At 45.6% G+C, this 20454-nt stretch overlaps 1 protein-coding gene across 1 annotated transcript in view; it reads right to left on the bottom strand.

Annotated features, from left to right (window-relative positions):
• ITGAV (integrin subunit alpha V) overlaps window positions 1-20454 on the bottom strand; it is a 372076-nt gene that overhangs the window by 79480 nt on the left and 272142 nt on the right. The window contains exon 21 of the mRNA XM_086955459.1: window positions 8521-8613. Coding sequence (XP_086811585.1) covers window positions 8521-8613 — 93 coding nt within the window. The remainder of the gene's footprint in view (window positions 1-8520; window positions 8614-20454) is intronic.

Genomic DNA, 20454 nt, shown 5'->3' with positions numbered 1-20454 from the left:
TGCATTAGCTTCTCCATCTTGTCCCATTGCTGGAGACCATACCTGCTGAGCAGTACAGTTAGAGATGGTGATGAGCCATTGGGTGGAATCTGAACTCTCCATTTTTTAGTCGATCATCTTTATCTTCTTGCTCTCCATATCCAATGGGGGATCTGAGATGTCAGGGCACTGGCTATTTTGTGTATTGTACAAGTGATGATTGAGTCTATTGCAAGATAGCATCTGAAGAAAGAAGGATGTTTGAATGAGCTCAAAGCATTTGCTGCAGCTTGTTCTGTCAAGGCCTCCTATTCTTGACCCAGGACACTGAGTGGTTCTTCTCCTCTCAGATTTAATGTCTTTAGTGGTGAAGATCAGAAGGGGTCCACACCATCTTAATGGGAGTCTGTCTCTATGACCTGCTATGGGGTCCCTTTTGCCATAGAAAATGACCTCTTCTTCCACTTCCGGGGACTCGGGCATAGTCATAGTCTCCAGTTCCTTATGGTACAACTCCTCTTCTGCTTCCATTTGAGGCTTCAGTAAGATGCACTATCCCTTTAGTTAGTCATCAAGCTCCTCTTTCCTCTTCATGAGGGTCTACATTTCAGCATCAAGTCTACTTTTTTTTTCTTGATGTTGAAAGCTCTCAATTCAACGTCAAGCACTCAGGCCTTCGTTCCATTCTAGAGGCGGGGTTGGTTCCAAGGGTTAACTACCAATGGTGTTGTTCGACTTCGAGCAGGGGGTGTAGGAAAGTGCCTCTTTCTGCATAGTTGCCCCCACTTTTTGCCTGTTTGATGCTTCTTGACTACGTGTGCCCTGGGTTCCTGCTAATCAGGTACCCAGGGCCTGTGTTCTTTCCCTAAAACTGTACCTTTGCTCCCACATTGGCCTGGTCTACATATAAGTCCAATGTAAAAGGTGCCAGGGGCACCAAGGGCCTTGTAGTCAGAGAAAATCTCTGAGAGCTCAAGCATATATTCTGCCACCCTCAGAGACTCCTCCCCTGACCCATAGACACTGCCTGTGTGCCAGGGGGAATCCCTAAAACTACAAGTCGACACGGCACACATGCCTGTGTGTCATGCCCAACAAAACACTGCCTATGGCATAGGTCAGTCATCCCTCTAGCAGGCCTCACAGCCCTAAGGCAGGGTGCACTATACCACAGCTGAGGGCACAGAGGTATGCGCCCTGGGCCCCTACAGTACCTGAGCCATTCACAGGTATTTTAAGTGCATTAAAGCCATTTTAAACCATGGGTTGGGAGCTTCGCCCCTGAACTCCACAGCTCCATTATGGCTTTACAGAAGACTGAGAAGTTTGGCATCAAACTTCTCAAATTAATAAATCCACACCTATGCCAGAAATGGATTTAAGGCCAAATGCACTCAGAGGGCATTTTAGAGATGCCCCCTGAAAAATGACCTAACTCTAGTGTCCTGGCTGAGTGACTGCTCGCCACTTGCCACCCCCAGATGTTTCTGGACCCCTGGGTTGAGAGCCTCCTGCTCTTGCCAAGCCTCCTCCCACAGGATGGGCAGGGTCCACAAAGGGGAAGCTTCAAAGGCTAGCCTCCCTTGTTAGCTAATCCCTGTCTTTTGCTGCTCCCAGCAACTTGCCCCCACTGGTACTAACCCCCACTAGGGGAGGGAGAATAGGCGGGAAAACCAAGATAGGAGGAGAGGTATGCCCACCTTTGCCAACTCCACCCCTAAGGTGAAGGAGGCAAGGCGAAACACAACTCTCAGCCCCTGCCATCTTGAAGATGGGGCCACCCAGCCAACCAGACAGAGACTTATGCCCCTATCCCTTTGCAGGGTGGCATAATAGGGGGGTGTACCCACCCAAAGGAAGGGGCACATTGGTCCGAGCCCTACCTACCTAAAACACCCCTAAAGGTAGTATTTAGGGGCAACCCCAAACCTTGCCTCCTCAGACAAGCAAGAAGAAGAAGAAGAAGAAAAAGGACCGAAGAGCCATGCTGAAGGAAGAAGAGGACAACACTAACTACCCTGGCCGCAGCCCTACCGGCCTGTCCCTACTCGACCTGCTCCAGTGGAATCCCAGCGTGTCCAGTAGCCATCAGCCCCCAAGAACCCAGAGGACCAGCCCTGCCTTCCCAACAAAGACTGTCTCCCTTGAGCACCAGACTTGCTCAAGAACCAGACTCTGGCCAAATCCGTGAGTCTGCACCCCTCTGCACCAGATGCCCACGGCCGAGTTCGAGTGGCCAACACCATGAGGAGGTCCCCCCAAAAATCTGAGCTGGCATCTGGTGATCCCAGACCTACCTCCAGTCTCCTGACGATGCCTAAAACCTCTAACTCGAGAGTCCCCCAAACTGCAACAGGAACTGATAAGCCTACCCCATGACTAAAGACACCCCTGCACCAGACGCCCCATTGCCTTGGGTGGCCCAACCAACAGCATCCCCTTGCATCCCAACTTACCTCGCCAACCGCTGGTCACCTCCAGGAAGCCTCCCTGACCAAACCTGCAGTCTTTGTCAGACCGGAGATCTCCCGTTCAAAACAACAGGACAGCCGACGCCAACTCTGCACCAGGCCACCCCTGTGCCACTGTGGATGCACCTTGTATGCTAACTCGGATCTCTCTTTGCCCTGAGCTTAACCTTAGGAGCTTTGCTTCCACAACCAGTGGCTTGCCCGAGCGCAGCCACCAACCGATGGCTCCCTAAGCTACATAGGCTAACACAGAATCAACCAATCAGGGATTTATAGAGTGCACTACTCACCTGTGAGGGTCTCAAGGTGCTATGGGGAGGGAGGGGTTCGGGCAGCTCCGAGGTTAACCGAAGAGCCAGGTCTTGAGGTCATTTCTGAAAGTTTGCAGTGTCAGGCTTCGTCTGATGCTGAGGGGGAGTTCATTCCAGGTCTTGGCCGCCCTCTAGGAGAAGGATATGCCCCCCGTTCTGGCTCGGAGGATACAGGGGACCTTGGCAAGGGCTAGGTCTGAGGAGCTGAGGTTTCGTCTGGGGGCATGGATGCAGATTCTTTCATTGAGGAATTGGGGTCCAGTTTTATGGAAGGCTTTGTGGGCGTGTGTGAGCAGTTTGAAGGTTACTCTTTTTGAAAGGGAGCCAGTGGAGGTCGCGCAGGTGCTGGATAATGTGGTCATGTCGTGGTATGCTGAGGACAAGTCTGACTGCGGCGTTCTGGACTGTCTGGAGTTTGCAAAGGAGTGTTTTGTTGATTCTGGCGTAGAACGCGTTTCTGTAGTCTAGCCTGCAGGTGATGAAGGCATGGGTGACGGTCTTCCTGGAGTCATTTGAAGGTCTTGCAGAGTATGCAGAGGGTGTTGAAGCATGTGGAGGACACGGCGTTGATCTGGCAGTTCATGGTGAGTGAGGAGTAGAGTATTATGCCGATGTTGCGGGTGTGGTCTGTGGGGGTGAGTGGGTTTCTGAGGGCGGGGGGCCACCAGGTGTCGTCCCATGCTGAGGGGGTGGATCCGAGGAGGAGGACTTCCGTTTTCTCTGAGTTGAGCTTCAGGCAGCTGCTGCTCATCCAGTATGCGACGTCCTTCATTCCTTCTTGGAAACTGTGCCTGGTGATGTCGGGTTCCTTAGTGAGGGAGATGTTGAGTTGCTTGTTGTCGGCATAAGATACTATGTTGAGTCTGTGTTTTGTGACGATGGTTACGAGGGGGGCCATGTAGATTTTGAAGAGCGTGGGGCTGAGTAAGGATCCTTGGGGTACTCCAAATCAGATCTCTGTGGGTTTGGAGAGGAAGGGCAGGAGTTCTATTCTTTGATTTCTGCCTGAGAGAAAAGAACAAATCCAGTCTAAGGCAGTTCCCTGGATACCGGCATCATGGATTCTGGCAGCTAGTGTGCGGTGGGAGACGGTATCGAAGGCTGCTGGTCTAGTAGTAGGAGGGCTGCAGTGTGGCTTTGATCAAGGAGGATGCGGATGTCGTCAGTAGCGGCTAGGTCTTGGTGCTGTGGTTGCTGCCGAATCTGGATTGAGATGAGCCGAGGATGCTGTTGGCTTCTATGAAGAGTGTTAGCTGGGTGTTGATGACTTCTCGATAACTGGCGGTGAAGGGGAGAAGACAGATGGGCCTGTAGTTCTTGAGGTCAGTCGGATCTGCAGAGAGCTTCTTGAGGAGGTGTTTGACTTTGGCGCGTTTCCAGTCATCGGAGAACGTGGCTTTTTCGAGGGCGCAGTTGATTGTTCGTCGCAGTTCTGGTGCGATGGCAAAGGCGGCCTTGAGGAAGATGTGCGGCTGGCAGTGGTCAGTGGGTGCTCCAGAGTGGATGCTTTTCATAGTCTTTGCGGTGTCTTCTGTGGTGACAGGGGTCCAGTTGAGGAGGATCGGCTGGGTGCGTTGCTGGTGGAGGATGTAGGGCCGGTGCAGTGGTCTTGGTCGTCTAAGTTTAAGTCTATCTGGTCTCAGAATAGGAACGACGCCGCCAGCATATTTGCTGCTGCCTGCCTTACGGGAGCACGAAAAGTGCTCCGAATATGGTACTTACCATTTTATTCCTGATTACTCTCACCACTGAGTGACTTACGCCACAGCCGAGACGGAAGTATGACCGGCGGAGAGATACCTTTACATCCTAGCCATCTGTCCAATAGCCCTGAAGTAGTCGTGGGTTACACCCTGACGAAACACGTGTTGGCTGAAACACAAATAAATCACACGGAAAGAAAACGTCAATCTGACCACTGTTATTGTTATGCTCATGAGATACGTGCAGTATCAATACTGTTAATGAAGATTACGTGTGCACAGGCTACCTGTATAATTGTATCAAGGACTTCGGTCCATTTTGGGGGTTTTGGGTTATCCTCTTACCTGTAGCACCGTTCACAGTTTGGTCTTGTTTTACACACAACTTCAAGACTGGAGGCGCCAACGTATACTGCAGCACTTCAAACCCTTTGCTTGTATTCATTGGTCGTAAGTTGTCGTAGAGCATCCTGATCTTGTGGAGGAAGAAGGAGCGGAGTTTGGTTTCGCTGTGGCGTCTGGTGAATTCTTGTATGATGCTGAAGAGTTCCTTGGAGTTGGAGAGGATTCTGTCCTGAATGAAGTTTCTCTTTGTTGACCTGATGAGTTGGTGGTGTGCCGTGGTGGAGGCCCTGTAGGCAGTGCATGCTTCTGGGGGTTTCCTGTTTCTCCAGGCTTTCTCCAGTCGTCAGCATGAGCGCTTAGATTCTTGGAAGTCCGTTGGAAACCAGATGGCTTTCGTGTTGTGTAATCTGTCGGAGTTCTGGAGGGGGGGCGAGAGTGTTGGCACAGTTGGCGAACCATTGGTGAAGGTCGTTGGCTGAAGTCTGTCATGGTAGGAGGAGGAGTGTGGCTGAGGGCAGAGGTGAGGTGTTCTTCATTGATTTTGCTACAGTTTCTGCATGGGAAGCATGGCTTCGGCTTGTGTGAGGTGGGTTTTGAGAAGGAGAAATGGACACAGTGGTGGTCCGTCCAGAATGCTTCCGTGGTGTGACTGAAGTGGATGTTGTTTCCTCCGGTGAAGATGGATGAAGTTGTCCCTGGCAACAGATGGTAACACCACTGTATGAAGTGTATGAAGACACAAAGCATGTGTCGAAACGCGTCGACAAGAATCAGCTTCTTCATTTAATTTCGGGAATCATCAATGTGTTAATATTTCCCTGATTACTGTATAATCTTTACATTGAAGATTTGTCTTTTTAAACAAACTTCCCCCTTTCTTTAAATATGTGTATTATTGAATATGTTCATATCAATTTTTATAAATGTAATTACATTTCTCATGTTACCATATAATATTTTTCTTTGAGTCTTTTTCTCCTTATGCTGTGTTCACCTTCTTTTATACTTGTTTCTGCCAGGTAATTTGTTTTTTATTTTGCCTGGGCTTTTACTCTTGCACATGATTGCTTTACCCTGACCCAGGAAATTTATCCCATTCAGGGGGTCCTTGTTGCTTTACTATAAAACACATCCTCAATGATTCCACACATAATCATCGAATCGGAGGAATCAACTTTATCTTTGCACTCCTTGGGAATGGGCATCACAATCTGGTGGCAGAACCAAGGGGGCATGGTAGGAATACTGTTTCACAACAAAGACATAATGAATAATACTGGGATAATGGCATTATGATGGAGATCTGTTGAGCAGGAAATTTGTCTTCAAGATTTTTAATTCACTAAAAATCACAGGATATAAGTCTCAGATCAAGAGAGTATATGCTTTGTGAGAAATACATTGGGTAAGAGATACAACAAATTGGAGTCAACCCACAGCAATGCAGCACATCTACCTTAATTTGCATGCAGGGACTTTATATATCAAAGCAATACATTTGGCTCTTTTAGAGTCATAATGGCCAGTTAGGTTTTAATAAGATTGGGGACTCATTTCTGTGAAGATAGTACAAGTAATGTTCTGTAACTAAGTCTCAGTAATATTGACACAGTTAAAGTGATGGAAATCAAGCAGTTAAACAGATCCATTGCTTTCTAATCTGAACTAGCTTTTATTAAAGCAATTTTGGTTGACACAAACATTGTGGCTTTTTACAAGGTCTGCAAAGAAGGAAAAGGAATGTGGCTGGCACCCTTAAAATCGACCCCCTACAACCATGCCTCTCCACCCTGGTGGAGGCTGGAAGAGTGTCAGCTCAGGAGATTATTCTGAATCACACAGGCCAGAATAGTCAGGGAGATGTTCCGGCACTGGATTGACATACAGCTCACATTGCCTACACATTCAATGAGGTGAAGGAAAAGATTGACAGGCAATCAGTAAGAAGATAGCCCCACACACTCATCTCTGGAGTTATTGTAAGCATGATTCCAGGAAAGTCCATGTGTGTGCAAAGCTTCTCCAACTGCCCCCTCCACCCCCCAGTGAAGTTGTGGTCTGAGACATGAGGCAAACATGGTTGTCAGAGTCATCTATGCTGTTGAGAAGATTGCCAGTGCTGGCAAAATCACCAAGTCTGCAGTTACGGCAAGCAAGAGTAGCACCAGCCACACCCAGCTGCCTTAATGCCACTGGGCACCCAAATCCTCTCATCTTGGATCACCACCTGTACTTTTTGATCAGGGGCTGGTTATTGGGCATAAGCACCTCAGCAGAAAGGGGAGGACGGGTGTCGGTGCTTGCTGTGTTCTAATATTTGTTGACTTACATGCTGGTTATTCCTCACCTGAGATTTCTGAACAACATTTAGGCACAACTCCAAAACAAAAACAGCAAAAAAACTTTCAGAGAGAATTAGTTAATATATAGCGGTCGGTTGTAAAACTCAAATTCAACAGTTCAAGAAACTAGGGCAACAGAGGTTAAAGTGTTATGGGTATAGGTCATGCAATATGGCAACCTAAGGATGCAAGTGGGAGCTCACTATGTTAGATCCCAAATATTTAAGAGGCCCAAACCCATGATGTAGGTCTGCAGAACTAGCATTCATTTAAACCTCAGCTTTATAATTATTCCACGGTAATTCTCAAACTCAACCCAGAGCTTTTCACCATAGGGTCTGACCATGCTTAAGTTGGGACACTGCAGTCAGCTGCATGTACCATTTTTTATGCACCTCTAAGCTTTAATTGATTTATTAGAACTTAACAGTGTATAAATTAAGCACTTTGGCCAACAAAGGAGTACTGCTTTAAACTCACTGCATTCGACTAACCCTTCCAGGACAATGGTACAATCAGCTAGGTTTAATACTTCTCTCTTGCAGTGGAAAAGGATAAGGATCCCTTATGAACGTATTACACCATAGTTTACCCCACCACTCGGTTTAAGGTGCCTCAAAATTATCTGGATTTAAGATGTCTATGACCACAACAGAGAATCAATAGGATAAATTAAGATTACATTTATTTTCTGCTTGATGCCTTAAGCCTACGAAATACAACTCAACTAATGAAACACCAAAAGTGGGACGAGCGCACATACAAAGATGTGAAACTATTAAAAAGTATGGTGCTGTCTAAAGTATTAAATCAAGAAGGAGGCCCGCCACTTCTCCAGTGCACCTGCATTGGGCACAAGAATTTTGAGGAACATACCCAGGAACAGCAAAACTTATGAACATTCTTTGCCAGCTGAAGTGAAGAAAATAATGCATGGACAATATCTACGACAAAGTAATATCATATTATGGGGTGCAATGGGATGAATGCAGTAACCTCATCATGTTGTATCTTTGAATACATGCTCAAGCCCTCTTCTCGTGGGAGGTGTATGTACTTGCATGGCCCAAAAGAAAAGAGCTTCCATGTAATATACTGTACTTTGTACTTTATAATAAACACATGAGCTTCATTTTGCACTGTTATGAAATGTTCTTAGCCATTTAATTTCAAGTAACTAAGGTGTCCTGCTTTACTAACCTTTCAATGGTTCCTTGTGTGTATTTTTCAAATGTGCGTAATATTTTTTACATTCTAATATTTTAGAAACTTTCTAATATTGTTAAGTTATCACATAACTGTTAAGGCGAATAGTTTTAAGAGTTCAAAAATGAATCATGGAAAATGTGAACAGGTAAGCAGATCTTACTTTAGTTTTAGCTTTCATGGGGTTTCCAAGATCGCAAACAACCAAGCGTGATTTATTCTCAGTCTTAAATGCACATGACAGCCGTGACAAACTCTGCAAAAAATAAAAATGCATTGCTTGCTTGTAACATAGTTCTTGATCGTTTTTCATCATTAGTTCATCCTCTTTGAAGCATTAATATATATTCAGAAACACAATAAATAAAATCAGAATAGAAAAAATTCATTGAACGGAAATACACAAATAATAGCCTCATAATTTGCTCTTTCCGGGAGTCTAAACTATTATGGCCTATATGGACACATAGGAAGGATGAAGCGCACTGACAGTACTGTATCTGGTAAAGTAGACATTGTTCTGTTTTTAAATGGGGACCTGTAAAAAGAAAAAAGGTGTATCCCCTTATGGCTGACATAATGGTATAGTGCAGGGTTTCATCTTCTACTCGCTCCTGTCAAAATGAGGCTTAGTTCTCTCAGTTCTAATCAATTGGACCTGCAAGTGTTTAGGCAGTCGTAATGTCAAGCAGATGTTGCACATGAACATTTTAATCTGGGCTATTCTTCCTACTATGGGCAGCGAGAATAACTCTTGGAAGGCCACTGACATATAAAACACCACTAACTACCTATGCATGTTCCCAGAAATAAGATTTGCATTGAAGTGAAACACCCATCCTTGTGAATACTTACATCTATCATAGGTTCACCACAGTGGATCCAGTAATTACTATGAATGAATGAATATACACTTATAGAGCGCATGGCTACCAAAGGCCTCAAAGTGCAGGAGACAAAGCCCTCCACCGAGGAATATCACGAGATTCAAGGAAACAACATAGTCTTCAGAAGTTTGCAGAATGAGAGATGGTTGGCCTCAAGCCGAATATGATCTGGTAGCTGATTCCAGCATTTAGCAGCGATGAAGGAAAATAGGCGGCCACCACTTTCGTCAGCTGTTACATTCCTCAGAGGGGAACACACACTCTTTACCCCAGTGGACAAGTATCCCAGAAAGTGGTCCTAAAATGATTGTCATCTTCATTATTGGGGTGATGTCTGACACAATATGTTTGACGTACAGCAGAACATTGTCTAGACTAGATACTGTGAAACTAAGCAATGAGCTCCCGCAAAATTGAGATCCTTGGTAATCCTTCCTTCCAGAAGTGAAAAACAAAGCATTCTCTGGGTAAGGCAAACAATAGCTGAATCAGAAGGGTAGCCATATCTAGTGCTATACTGAGCATATTCCTGATTGACTGAATTTGCTGCAACTATATAAATATTTTAAAAGTATGTTTAATTTAATATATGTTAAGATGTCAATTATGACACAGAGAGAGGTGTTTGCAAGTCACACCCTTACCATTTAATGCTGATCTCAATTAAAGGATAAAGTATAATTACGCACTTATATAGAGCATGACTACCCGTAGGCATCTCGGCGCTTGTACGAATACCGCTGAGGAACCCTTCCTGGCCTTTCCCTGTGAGGAGCCCACTCCTGGGCACCCCCAAGGTGAAGTCAGGAATCCTCAGCGTTGTTGGGGCCGTTGTAGAGATTAAGCAAGTTATTTGGCATTATGAATGTTGCTTGTGTTATCTATTCATGCCACTTAGTTTTGGAGCGCTATAAAGGGACTTGTGTGCTACTTGGTATGCCAGCTTTGCCATTGGTTGAACTACGGAGGTATGCGAGAGCTGTGCTGTACAAAAAAAATTATGTTAATCACCACAGTAATAGTTGCGTTTCATCCATGGCATTGCTGTGAAATTCCGTCTCTAAAATGTTGGTATGTTATTTTTCCTTAGTCTTTAGGAAGTAGTCATTGCATTGGCTGGCAGTAACCCATATTCATCATGACCCTAAAGTTTTACTGCAGAGAATGCGCCTTGGCAGGGAACTTAAGTGTCTCCCCAAAGCAACAAAATAAAAAAAATGAAATTTTCCATTAACAAAAACGTATTGTCAGTCCATGTGTGCTTTTGTACCTAGACATAGCTGCCAAGTAGTTAGGATATTGGTTTGCGTTAAATTCTGTTTTTAGCTATATAACTGTGCTGACTTGTAGTTAACTTTTTAGCCCAAAAATTGAGGTCAGGCTGACTGTTGCATCACAGTATTACCTCTTAGTAACTTGCTTTGGGGGCATGTTTTTACGTAAGCTGTGTCCCTTGTCTCCATGGACAATGGTCTGTGTGAATGAAGTGGCCCAGCCCCTGGAGAGGCGACTAGGACTCCAACATGCAACAACGTAAATACAACTCTTGGTGTGATATTCAAAAAATTTTTATACAGCTTAATCAATCTAATTGTCACATTATTTATATGATCTTTACATCAACGCGAACTCAAATCATCAAAATCGTATACAATGAATTTTAAAACAATCGGTTACATTAATGTTCAACACATTTATATAATTCTAGATTCCAACGCATTTCGAGACTTGAGTCTCTTCTTCAGGGGTGTATCTGTAGAAAAAATATCAAAATGTAACCATTTCATTTGATATGCAACTCAATGTTAGGGTTAATAAAACCTGTTCCAACCTACACTAATGTGACCCAATCACCAGCACCAATGCGTGAAACACGCCAAGAAAATCAACTTACACGGAATCCACGATGGCACATGAATAAAACTGTAACCAAAAAGTTAAATCCTCAATCAAATTGTTTGTAACAATGCCAAACCTATTTAGAAACATCACTCCTTTCTTATTAGTACCTTTGAAAAGCTAAAGTTGCCTCAATGTCAATAGGATTGCAGCTGTATCACTCAATGACGTCCGTGAAACGAATAACAAACTGAAATATGAATAATCCATTTTGAGAAATCCGATCCACTGATGCTCGCTGTACACTTAACGTGCAAAACACATCTGATCTTAATAGCTCTCTGCGTGATCCTAAAACAGATACTCTCTCGGGTTATTTGCTCAGTCTGTGGCTGAAACGTTCCAAGCTGCCATACTCTGCGTTCGATCTCTAAAACCATAAAGAAAAAAGTCTAAGACTCTCTGACACCATACCGCATCCATGGAATGCCTGCTTATACTCCAACATATCCGAACTCTAACCTCCTGCTTACCAAATGTTTCTTCTGGCCACTCCGATATCTGCTCCGCACAAACCGCAATCCTGTGTTACCCTCGCCCTGAAAACACGGCGTTTTGAATTGCCAGTAAGACTTCCGCTTGTCTTCAACGCATCATGTGATCGCATGGCGATAAACATCGACAGACTCGTCGCAACATGATTAGGGTGACCAACCGTCCGTAAATTTCACGGACAGTCCGTAATTTCGGCCGTCTGTCCGTTGTCCGTGAAGGATTCTTTAACGGACGCCATTTGTCCGTAATTTTAACCGGGCACAGCTTGCCCCCACCTCCCTTCTTGACTCCGATGCTGTATGAAAGCTCCGACCCCCAGCAGCACTGTAGAGGCACAGCGGGATGGCCTCACACCTCCAGCCCTTGATGAGCTGTTAAGAGGTGCTCGAAGGTGACAGAGGGAGGGGCTGCAGGTTCAGGAGCAGGGGGCATCCATTCACATGCAAACAGCCCTGAATGCGTCTTGTATCTGCTATTTAGAGGGGCCGCCTCCTCACACATTCCATTTCTACCCAGGGGCCCAAACATCCTAGACTCGGCCAGATTACACCCCTGATTACACCGAGGCAGCACCTGCTTCTCTTCACCAGCTTAATTACTGTCACTAATTTGTAAGCAAACCTCGGTTCTTCAAACATGCATAATGTAATACAATAAAGAAATGGCACAATCGCACCCACACTGATTAACAAAGTATGGAGGACAATCAGCTCGATCAGTTCTCTAAGAGTATCTCCTGTAAGTACTGTACATCACAGTGGGGGATGGCATTTTGGACAGAGAGCCTGTCTTCTCGTTGTCTTGTGCAGGAGGGGGCGAGAAGCCCAAGATGATACTAGAATACTGCATGCCCACCCCTGTGCCCACCCTGGTGGATCACGTTCCCTCTCCTGTGATGACTCCTGCTCCTGTCCCCCCATGTGGTGGCTCCAGTCCACCCCCCCACCCCCCCGCCTGTGATGGCTCCTGTCCCCCATGTTGTGGCTCCAGTCCACCCCCGCCTGTGATGGCTCCTTTCCCCCTGTGGTGGATCCTGTCTCCGCCCTGGGTGGCTTCTGTCCCAGTCCTGGAACGGCCCCTGCAGCGAGGGTGAAGTTCTTGATGGGCCTCTTCTCAAAAGGGCTCAGCTCAAAATTAATATGGAAAGGTGGGCGAGTAAGTAAGTGAAGGGATGTGTGAATGGCTGGATGAATTAGTGAAAGGGTGAATGGATGAATGAAAGATTGAATACATGGATAATAAGAGAGGATAGATGGATTGATGAGTGAGGGGAAGGATGGAGAGAAAATGTAAATAGCTGGATGTATGGGTGGAAGGGTAGCTGGATGATTGATGAGGGGAAAGATGGATGAGGGGAAGGATGATGGATGGAGGGGAAGGATGGATGGATGAGGGGAAGGATACATGGATGAGGGGATGGATGGGTGGATGGAGGGTAAGGATGGATGGATGAGGGGCAGGATAAGTGAATGGGATGGATGGATGGGTGAGGGGAAGGATGGATGAAAGGAAGGATGGATGGAGGGGAAGGATGATGGATGGAGGGGAAGGATGGATGGATGAGGTGCAGGATAAATGGATGGGATGGATGGATGGGTGAGGGGAAGGATGATGGATGAGGAGAAGGATGGATGGATGGAGGGGAAGGATGGATGGATGAGGGGAAGACTAAATGGATGAGGGGATGGATGGATGGATGGATGGAGGGGAAGGATGGATGGATGAGGGGCAGGATAAATGGATGGGATGGATGGATGGATGGATGGGTGAGGGGGAAGGATGGATGAAAGGAAGGATGGATGAGGGGAAGGATGATGGATGGAGGGGAAGGATGATGGATGGAGGGGAAGGATGGATGGATGGATGAGGTGCAGGATAAATGGATGGGATGGATGGATGGGTGAGGGGAAGGATGATGGGTGAGGAGAAGGATGGATGGATGGATGGATGGATGGATGGAGGGGAAGGATGGATGGATGAGGGGAAGACTAAATGGATGAGGGGAAGGATGGATGGATGGATGGAGGGGAAGGATGATGGATGGAGGGGAAGGATGGATGGATGAGGGGCAGGATAAATGGATGGGATGGATGGATGAGTGAGGGGAAGGATGGATGAAAGGAAGGATGGATGAGGGGAAGGATGATGGATGGAGGGGAAGGATGGATGGATGAGGGGCAGGATAAATGGATGGGATGGATGGATGGGTGAGGGGAAGGAAGATGGATGAGGAGAAGGATGGATGGATGGATGGATGGAGGGGAAGGATGGATGGATGGAGGGGAAGGATGGATGGATGGAGGGGAAGGATGGATGGATGAGGGGAAGGATAAATGGATGAGGGGAAGGATGAATGGATGGATGGAGGGGAAGGATGGATGGATGAGGGGCAGGATAAATGGATGGGATGGATGGATGGGTGAGGGGAAGGATGTATGAAAGGAAGGATGGATGAGGGGAAGGATGATGGATGGAGGGGAAGGATGATGGATGAGGAGAAGGATGAATGGATGGATGGAGGGGAAGGATGGATGGATGGAGGGGAAGGATGGATGGATGAGGCAGGATAAATCGATGGGATGGATGGGTGAGGGGATGGATGGGTGAGGGGAAGGATGGATGAGGGGAAGGATGGATGAGGGGAAGAATTGATGGATGACGAGAAAGGATGGATGATGAGGGGAAGGATGGATGGATGGATGATGAGGGGAAGGATGGATGGATGGATGATGAGGGGAAGGATGAATGGATGGATGATGAGGGGGTGGGTGAAAGGATGGATGATGAGGGGAAGGATGGATGGATGATGAGGGGAAGGATGGATGATGAGGGGAAGGATGGATGGATGACGAGGGGAAGGATGGATGGATGGATGATGAGGGAAAAGGATGGATGGATGATGAGGGAAAAGGATGGATGGATGATGAGGGGAAGGACAGATGGATGGATGGATGATGAGGGAAAAGGATGGATGGATGATGAGGGGAAGGATTGATGGATGATGAGGGAAAAGGGTGGATGGATAATGAGGCAAAAGGATGGATGGATGATGAGGGGAAGGATGGATGGATGATGAGGGGATGGATGGATGATGAGGGGAAGGACAGATGGATGATGGGTGGGTAAAAGGATGGATGGATGGATGGATAAGTGGGTGGGTGAAAGGATGGATGGATGATGAGTGGGTGGGTGTAAGGATGGATGAGTGGGTGGGTGGGTGGATGGTGGGTGGGTAGGTGGATGAGTGAAATGATGAATGGATGGATGGATTGATGGATTGATAAGTGCAAGGGTGAATGAATGGACATATGAGTGAAAGGGTGGGTGTAAGGATGGATGAGTGAGTGAAAGGGAGGGTAGATGGACAAAAGGATGAATAGATGTGTGAAGGAGTGAAATGATAGATGGATGAGTGATAGGGGCAATGGATGGATTCATGAGTGGATGAGTAGATGAGTGGATGAGTAGATGGATGGATGGATGGATGGATGGGTGGGTGGAGGGATGGATGGAAGGAAGGCTAAGTGAAAGGGTCGATGGAGAGAGAAAGGGAGTATGGATGGATGACTAAAAGAGTGGATGGGTGGAAGGATTAGTAAGTGAAAGGATGGCTGGATTGGTGAAAGGGTAAATGGCTGAATGAATGAGTGAATGGATGGATGGGATGAAGAGTGGATGGATAAGTGTACAGATGGATAGGGTGAAAGGGTGGATGAATGGATAATGGAGGATGAGTGAAAGGATGGATGAGGGGATGGATGAAGGGATGGATGAGTGACATGATAGATGGAAGGATACATGATGGATAGGTTTGCAAATGGTTGAATATGTTTGGAAATGGCTGGGCTTACTTATATACTATTGCGTGACCTCTGATGTGTCTGTAAAACGTACCTATTGTCCTGAAGTTTTGTCCTGAATTTTGACCTCCTGTCCTGAATTTGTGTCCTGAATTTTGACCCTTTGTCCTGAATTTTTACACTCACCGTCCTGAATTTGCACCAATGCCAGTTGGTCACCCTAAACATGATTGCATTTTCGTCCTTGATCAAAAAACTTTTTATCTAATCTACATTATTTTAACTTGCTTCAGCACCATTCCTAAATGAAAGAACTCACTATTTAATAAGAACTGAGCCGAACCGAGTCAGTAGTGTAAGACGAAAGACCTCCACTAAAATAAACAAGGGACTAATTCGCGAACTCTAATTTCCGAAGTGTCCTCACAGCAACTCTTAATTTGCGAAGTCTGCAAGAGGCAAATGGTGTCAACAGTAACAAGCACTGACGAAGTCACAAGTTTTGACTACTGTACAATGGGACAAGCAGACATACAAACGCCCAATCAGAACAAAATAAGTAATAGTTCCATGTCCACACAGACCATTGAATGAAAGTTGGTACACAGCGCACTCTAAATTAAACTTTTTATCCTAATATTTTGATGTGTGCAATGTTGGAATCATGCCTACTGAGCATATGTAAACTGTCAAATGAAGTGGCCCAGCCCCTGGAGAGGCGACTAGGACTCCAACATGCAACAACTTAAATACAACTCTCGGTATGATATTCCAAAAATGTTAATACAGCTTAATCAATCTATTTGTCACATTTATATGATCTTTACATCAACACGAACGCAAATCATCAAAATCCTATACAATGAAATTTGAAACAATGAATAATCCATTTTGCCCTAGGTCTTTAATAAAATTACGTATGAATTTAATCCAAGGGATCTTGCCGACCCCATCCAAGCTCATGCGATCATTTAAAATCTATTTATTCAGCTTGGTCTGTTCCTTAGTCCAAATCCTGTGCCATAAAAGCATTGGTTCCAATTTGATGAGGTCTGAAATAAAAGGGAGACCCAGCTCCGCGTGGCATATATAGGAGTGTGTGGATGTGGGGGCTGACGAGATATAACTCAAAAAAGAATTTCCACCAGCTGTAGTGGATAGGTATTAACAAAACCCCACACTCCTGCCCCGTACATTGTAGCTGGTTGCACTTTGCTTTGTATATTTGCAAAAGCTCCACTGGCAGCGTCCTCCCTAATTTCTTGGCTAAGGAGACTAGGGCTGTCATTGTTCGAGTAAACGCAAGTCTTTTCACGTTTAACATCTGAGACCAGGTATCCTTTTGATTTACTAGGATGCCAAGATAGGTAAAATTCTTGGTGGTGGCTAACTTGTTTCCATCCAGAAAGACATGATAAATGTCTTAGAGACCTTAATGCTAAACCCGAAGTCCTTCATAAAATCATTGAATGTATCCAGAGCCTTTTGCAAGCCATTTTGCACAAGCGCCATTAGGACCGCGTCTTCCGTGTAAAGAGGGCTGGAATAGGTCGCCCACCAGCTTGAGGGTAATCTTGACTCCGGTTAAGCAGTACTTTGCCAAGTCCATTTGTATACAAATTAAAAAGGAAAGGGGCCAGGACACAACCCTGCCTGACCCCTCTTCTGATGGGGAAAGAACTTGTACGTTTACCACCCTGTCCATAACGGACACTGGCAAAAGTTCCTCTATGTAAATACTGCAGGAAGGCTAACATTTTTGGATCCACCCCAATCTCGGCTAGGATCGCCCACAGTCTCCTGTGCCTTACAGAATCAAAGGCCGCAGTAAGATCCACGAACGATAGGTGCAAACAACCCTTTTTTGCTCGTATATATTTACCCATGAAAATAGATAGGTTAAGGCTTTGCTCTATAGCGCCTAGCCCTTCTCTGAAGCCATACTGCAAATCAGAAATTATCTGGTTTGCTTCAGCCCGATCTTGCAGCGATCCCCCTTCTTGAAGATTGGAACAATGATTGATTGATTGATTGATTGATTCCACCCAGGTCTTTGGTATCGATGTCTTCGTACTAGCGTTTATAACTTGGGTTATGGGAGCCCAGAGTGAAATGTTGGCTTTAAATAAATCAACTGGCACTCCGTCTGGTCCTGGAGCCTTGCACCCTAGGCTACGAGAACGGGCTCTGTGCACTTAATCCAGGGTAACTTGTAGCTCTCCCTTATTAACATAAACTGGGGAAGTTACGGGAGGTTGAGAATCTGGATTGTCTTGTCTGGCTGAAGCTGTCTCACACAAACTGTTATCAAAATCCAGTTTGCTGTTCTTAATTAATTTTGTGATAACAACCTTGGGATCAACTTTAGACCACTGTATGGTGTAGCCGTTCTTACTGCTCAATTCAAGGTCGCCTAATACCGGATAATTTTGTTTAACCTTCCCCGTTCTACGGGGAGGCAGCGTAACCTCAAGACATAGCAAAGTGATCACTCAGGGCGTTGTCCCCAACATAAAAAGAAGATACCCTAGCTGCAATTGAGGAGGCTAGGATAAAATCAATTGTGGATCCCAGACAAGGGCCATTAAAAGTACAAAGCATGGGTGTACAGGGAATAAAGTCATTTACAAAACCCAGATCATTAGAAAACAGGAGCTCATTAAACAAGTCACCCGACAACGTGTGACAAAAATGTGTCCCGCCCCTCCCCGGCATCATTCTCAAGTCCACATAATCTGATATCCACAGTTACACAAGGTACCATTAAAATCCCCCAACAAAATTATCATAGTCTTTGATGCCTGCATTACTGGTTACAGTTAATGTCCTGGTTAGATTCCTAATTACAATACCCAGACCCCAGATGGGACATTATTATAAAAATCTACGAGGACCATGCATGGAGCTGGACTCAAAGAGTACCAGTATATGATAGTAACATTCCCACGCATGAAGGGCTATATTTTCTATCTCCAGCATGTTGGAAATGTACGTGCAGAGTCCACCCTTAGGTCTACCCCTTAAACCTTTTAACTGCACAGTTATCTAACATCTTAAAACCGTTTATCTGTATGGGGACTAAGCATCATGTTTCCTGTCAAACCAACATGTCGACTCCTGCCATGACCTCCCACCATATACAACACACAGGGTAGGAGCGTCACAGGGAAATTTTTAAGACCTGCCCAGGTTACAATCCCCTAATATCTACTATGAAAAACCAAAATAAACCTGGGGGTCTACTATTGAGTGAAAGTATACTCTAAAGTAGTAAGACTTGTGCCCAACAGTTTGGTGCAGGTAGATTAACTCTCAGTCTTAAACAAAATGCTAATGATCCAACACACACAACCACCAGTAACAGTAGGTGAGACCCAATGTCCAGAGATGGATTCCAATCAGTCTTGTTAATGATCAATATTATCATCTGGTCATCCAAAGGTTGGGAAGGTGTGTCTCTAGATCATTGAGACAATATCCATGCCCACCATGAAAGACAGGGTTTCAACCCGCAATTACTCGTAGACCATATGTATGACCATTAAATGGGAACGAGTGCAGTGCAAAAAAACGTGAATGTGAGATTAAAAATGGAATAAAGGACAAATAGCGAAAAACCTTTAATAGCTATTGGTCTCTTTCTGATTAAAAACAAGAACAGCGCAAAAAAGCAGTTTCACCAAATAGCTGCATAAGGGCCGACATGTTTCTGCCAAACCGGGAACAAACTCCCAGGGCTTTCTTGAGGGCCTCCTGTTCTAAACAACTTTTTGCCACTGCATGTGCGTACTACATCTAAATAAACCATATACCAAATCGTGAAACAATCAAACCATAAAGGATATGTATTACTATTCCTCCATGTCAATTGGTGTAATGTTCACCTACAATAAACAAACAGTGGTGTCAGTGTCTTGGATATGGTAGTATGCAAGAATACAAAATAGCATGCAAATTGCCTTACTCACCCATAGTGACAGGGGATAGGACCTCACCTGGACCAGGCTCAGGATAGGGGAGGCCACTCGCTGTGAAAGTAAGGAAATGGGTGCTTGATAAAAGAGCAGGGTATCTGATTCTATTCCTTGCTCCATAAATCTATCACCTCTCGCTTTACTTGACTTACAGACCCCTTGCTAACGCTGCTCACCAACAGGCTCACCCACAAGCCATCTGAGTGGACAACTGTTCTATAGCATGTTTTAGTTAAAAGGCCCATTTGTAAGGCACTTTTTCTAAAAACCCTTTGTTAAGATACATATAGGCAAGCTGTCCTTCCTCTACACACTCTTAATAGAAAGGAAATCACTAACATTCTAGAAGTCAGGCAATATACCTCCTTACCTCTCCGTCGTTGCCTCAGACTGGACCTAAGTCTGGGGGAGGCAACGTGAGGGGGAAGGCAGGATTGATTTATACATGAGAACACCTTGGAGACAGAGAGCCTACTTGGTTGCTGCTGGGATTGAGACCTCCGTCAGGACTTCAAACAAAGTAGTTGTAAAGGGACAGCTGAAATTCCAGGAGCCTAGTCCCGACAGGTCGACGATTTCGAAGGGCTGGAAGAGGTCCCCCGCTACACGGTGGAGGAGGGCACTGGACATTCCAGGAGCCTAGTCCCGACAGCTCGACGACTTCGGAGGGCTTGAAGTGGTCCCCCGCTACACGGCGGAGGAGGGCACTGGACATCGAATGCGGTCTTATTTAAAGCGCTTTGATAACCTATTCGGTTCAAGTTACTGAAATGTGCAACGTAACTGATTCTATGTAAACTGCCGTGTTAACATGTAACGAAACTTGTGCTATGTAAAGCGCTCTGATAACCTAATCGGTTCAAGTTCGCGCTATAGAAAACTCTAAAAATAAATAAATAAATAAATATTGTCCAGAGGTGCAGAGTGGGGCTCATGGTCAGAATAGGCACCGAGGCGAGAATTATCAGGTCTGAGGAAATTGAGCCCGAGACCCGCCGAGGCGGGAATTGAACCCTGGTCCCGGCCAGACTCCTGCATCAGG

This window comes from Lissotriton vulgaris, chromosome 2_1, assembly GCF_964263255.1.
Source record: "Lissotriton vulgaris chromosome 2_1, aLisVul1.2, whole genome shotgun sequence".
Classification (NCBI taxonomy): domain Eukaryota; kingdom Metazoa; phylum Chordata; class Amphibia; order Caudata; family Salamandridae; genus Lissotriton; species Lissotriton vulgaris.
Note: the sequence above shows the minus strand (reverse complement) of the source record. Positions and strands in the feature narration are given on the sequence as shown.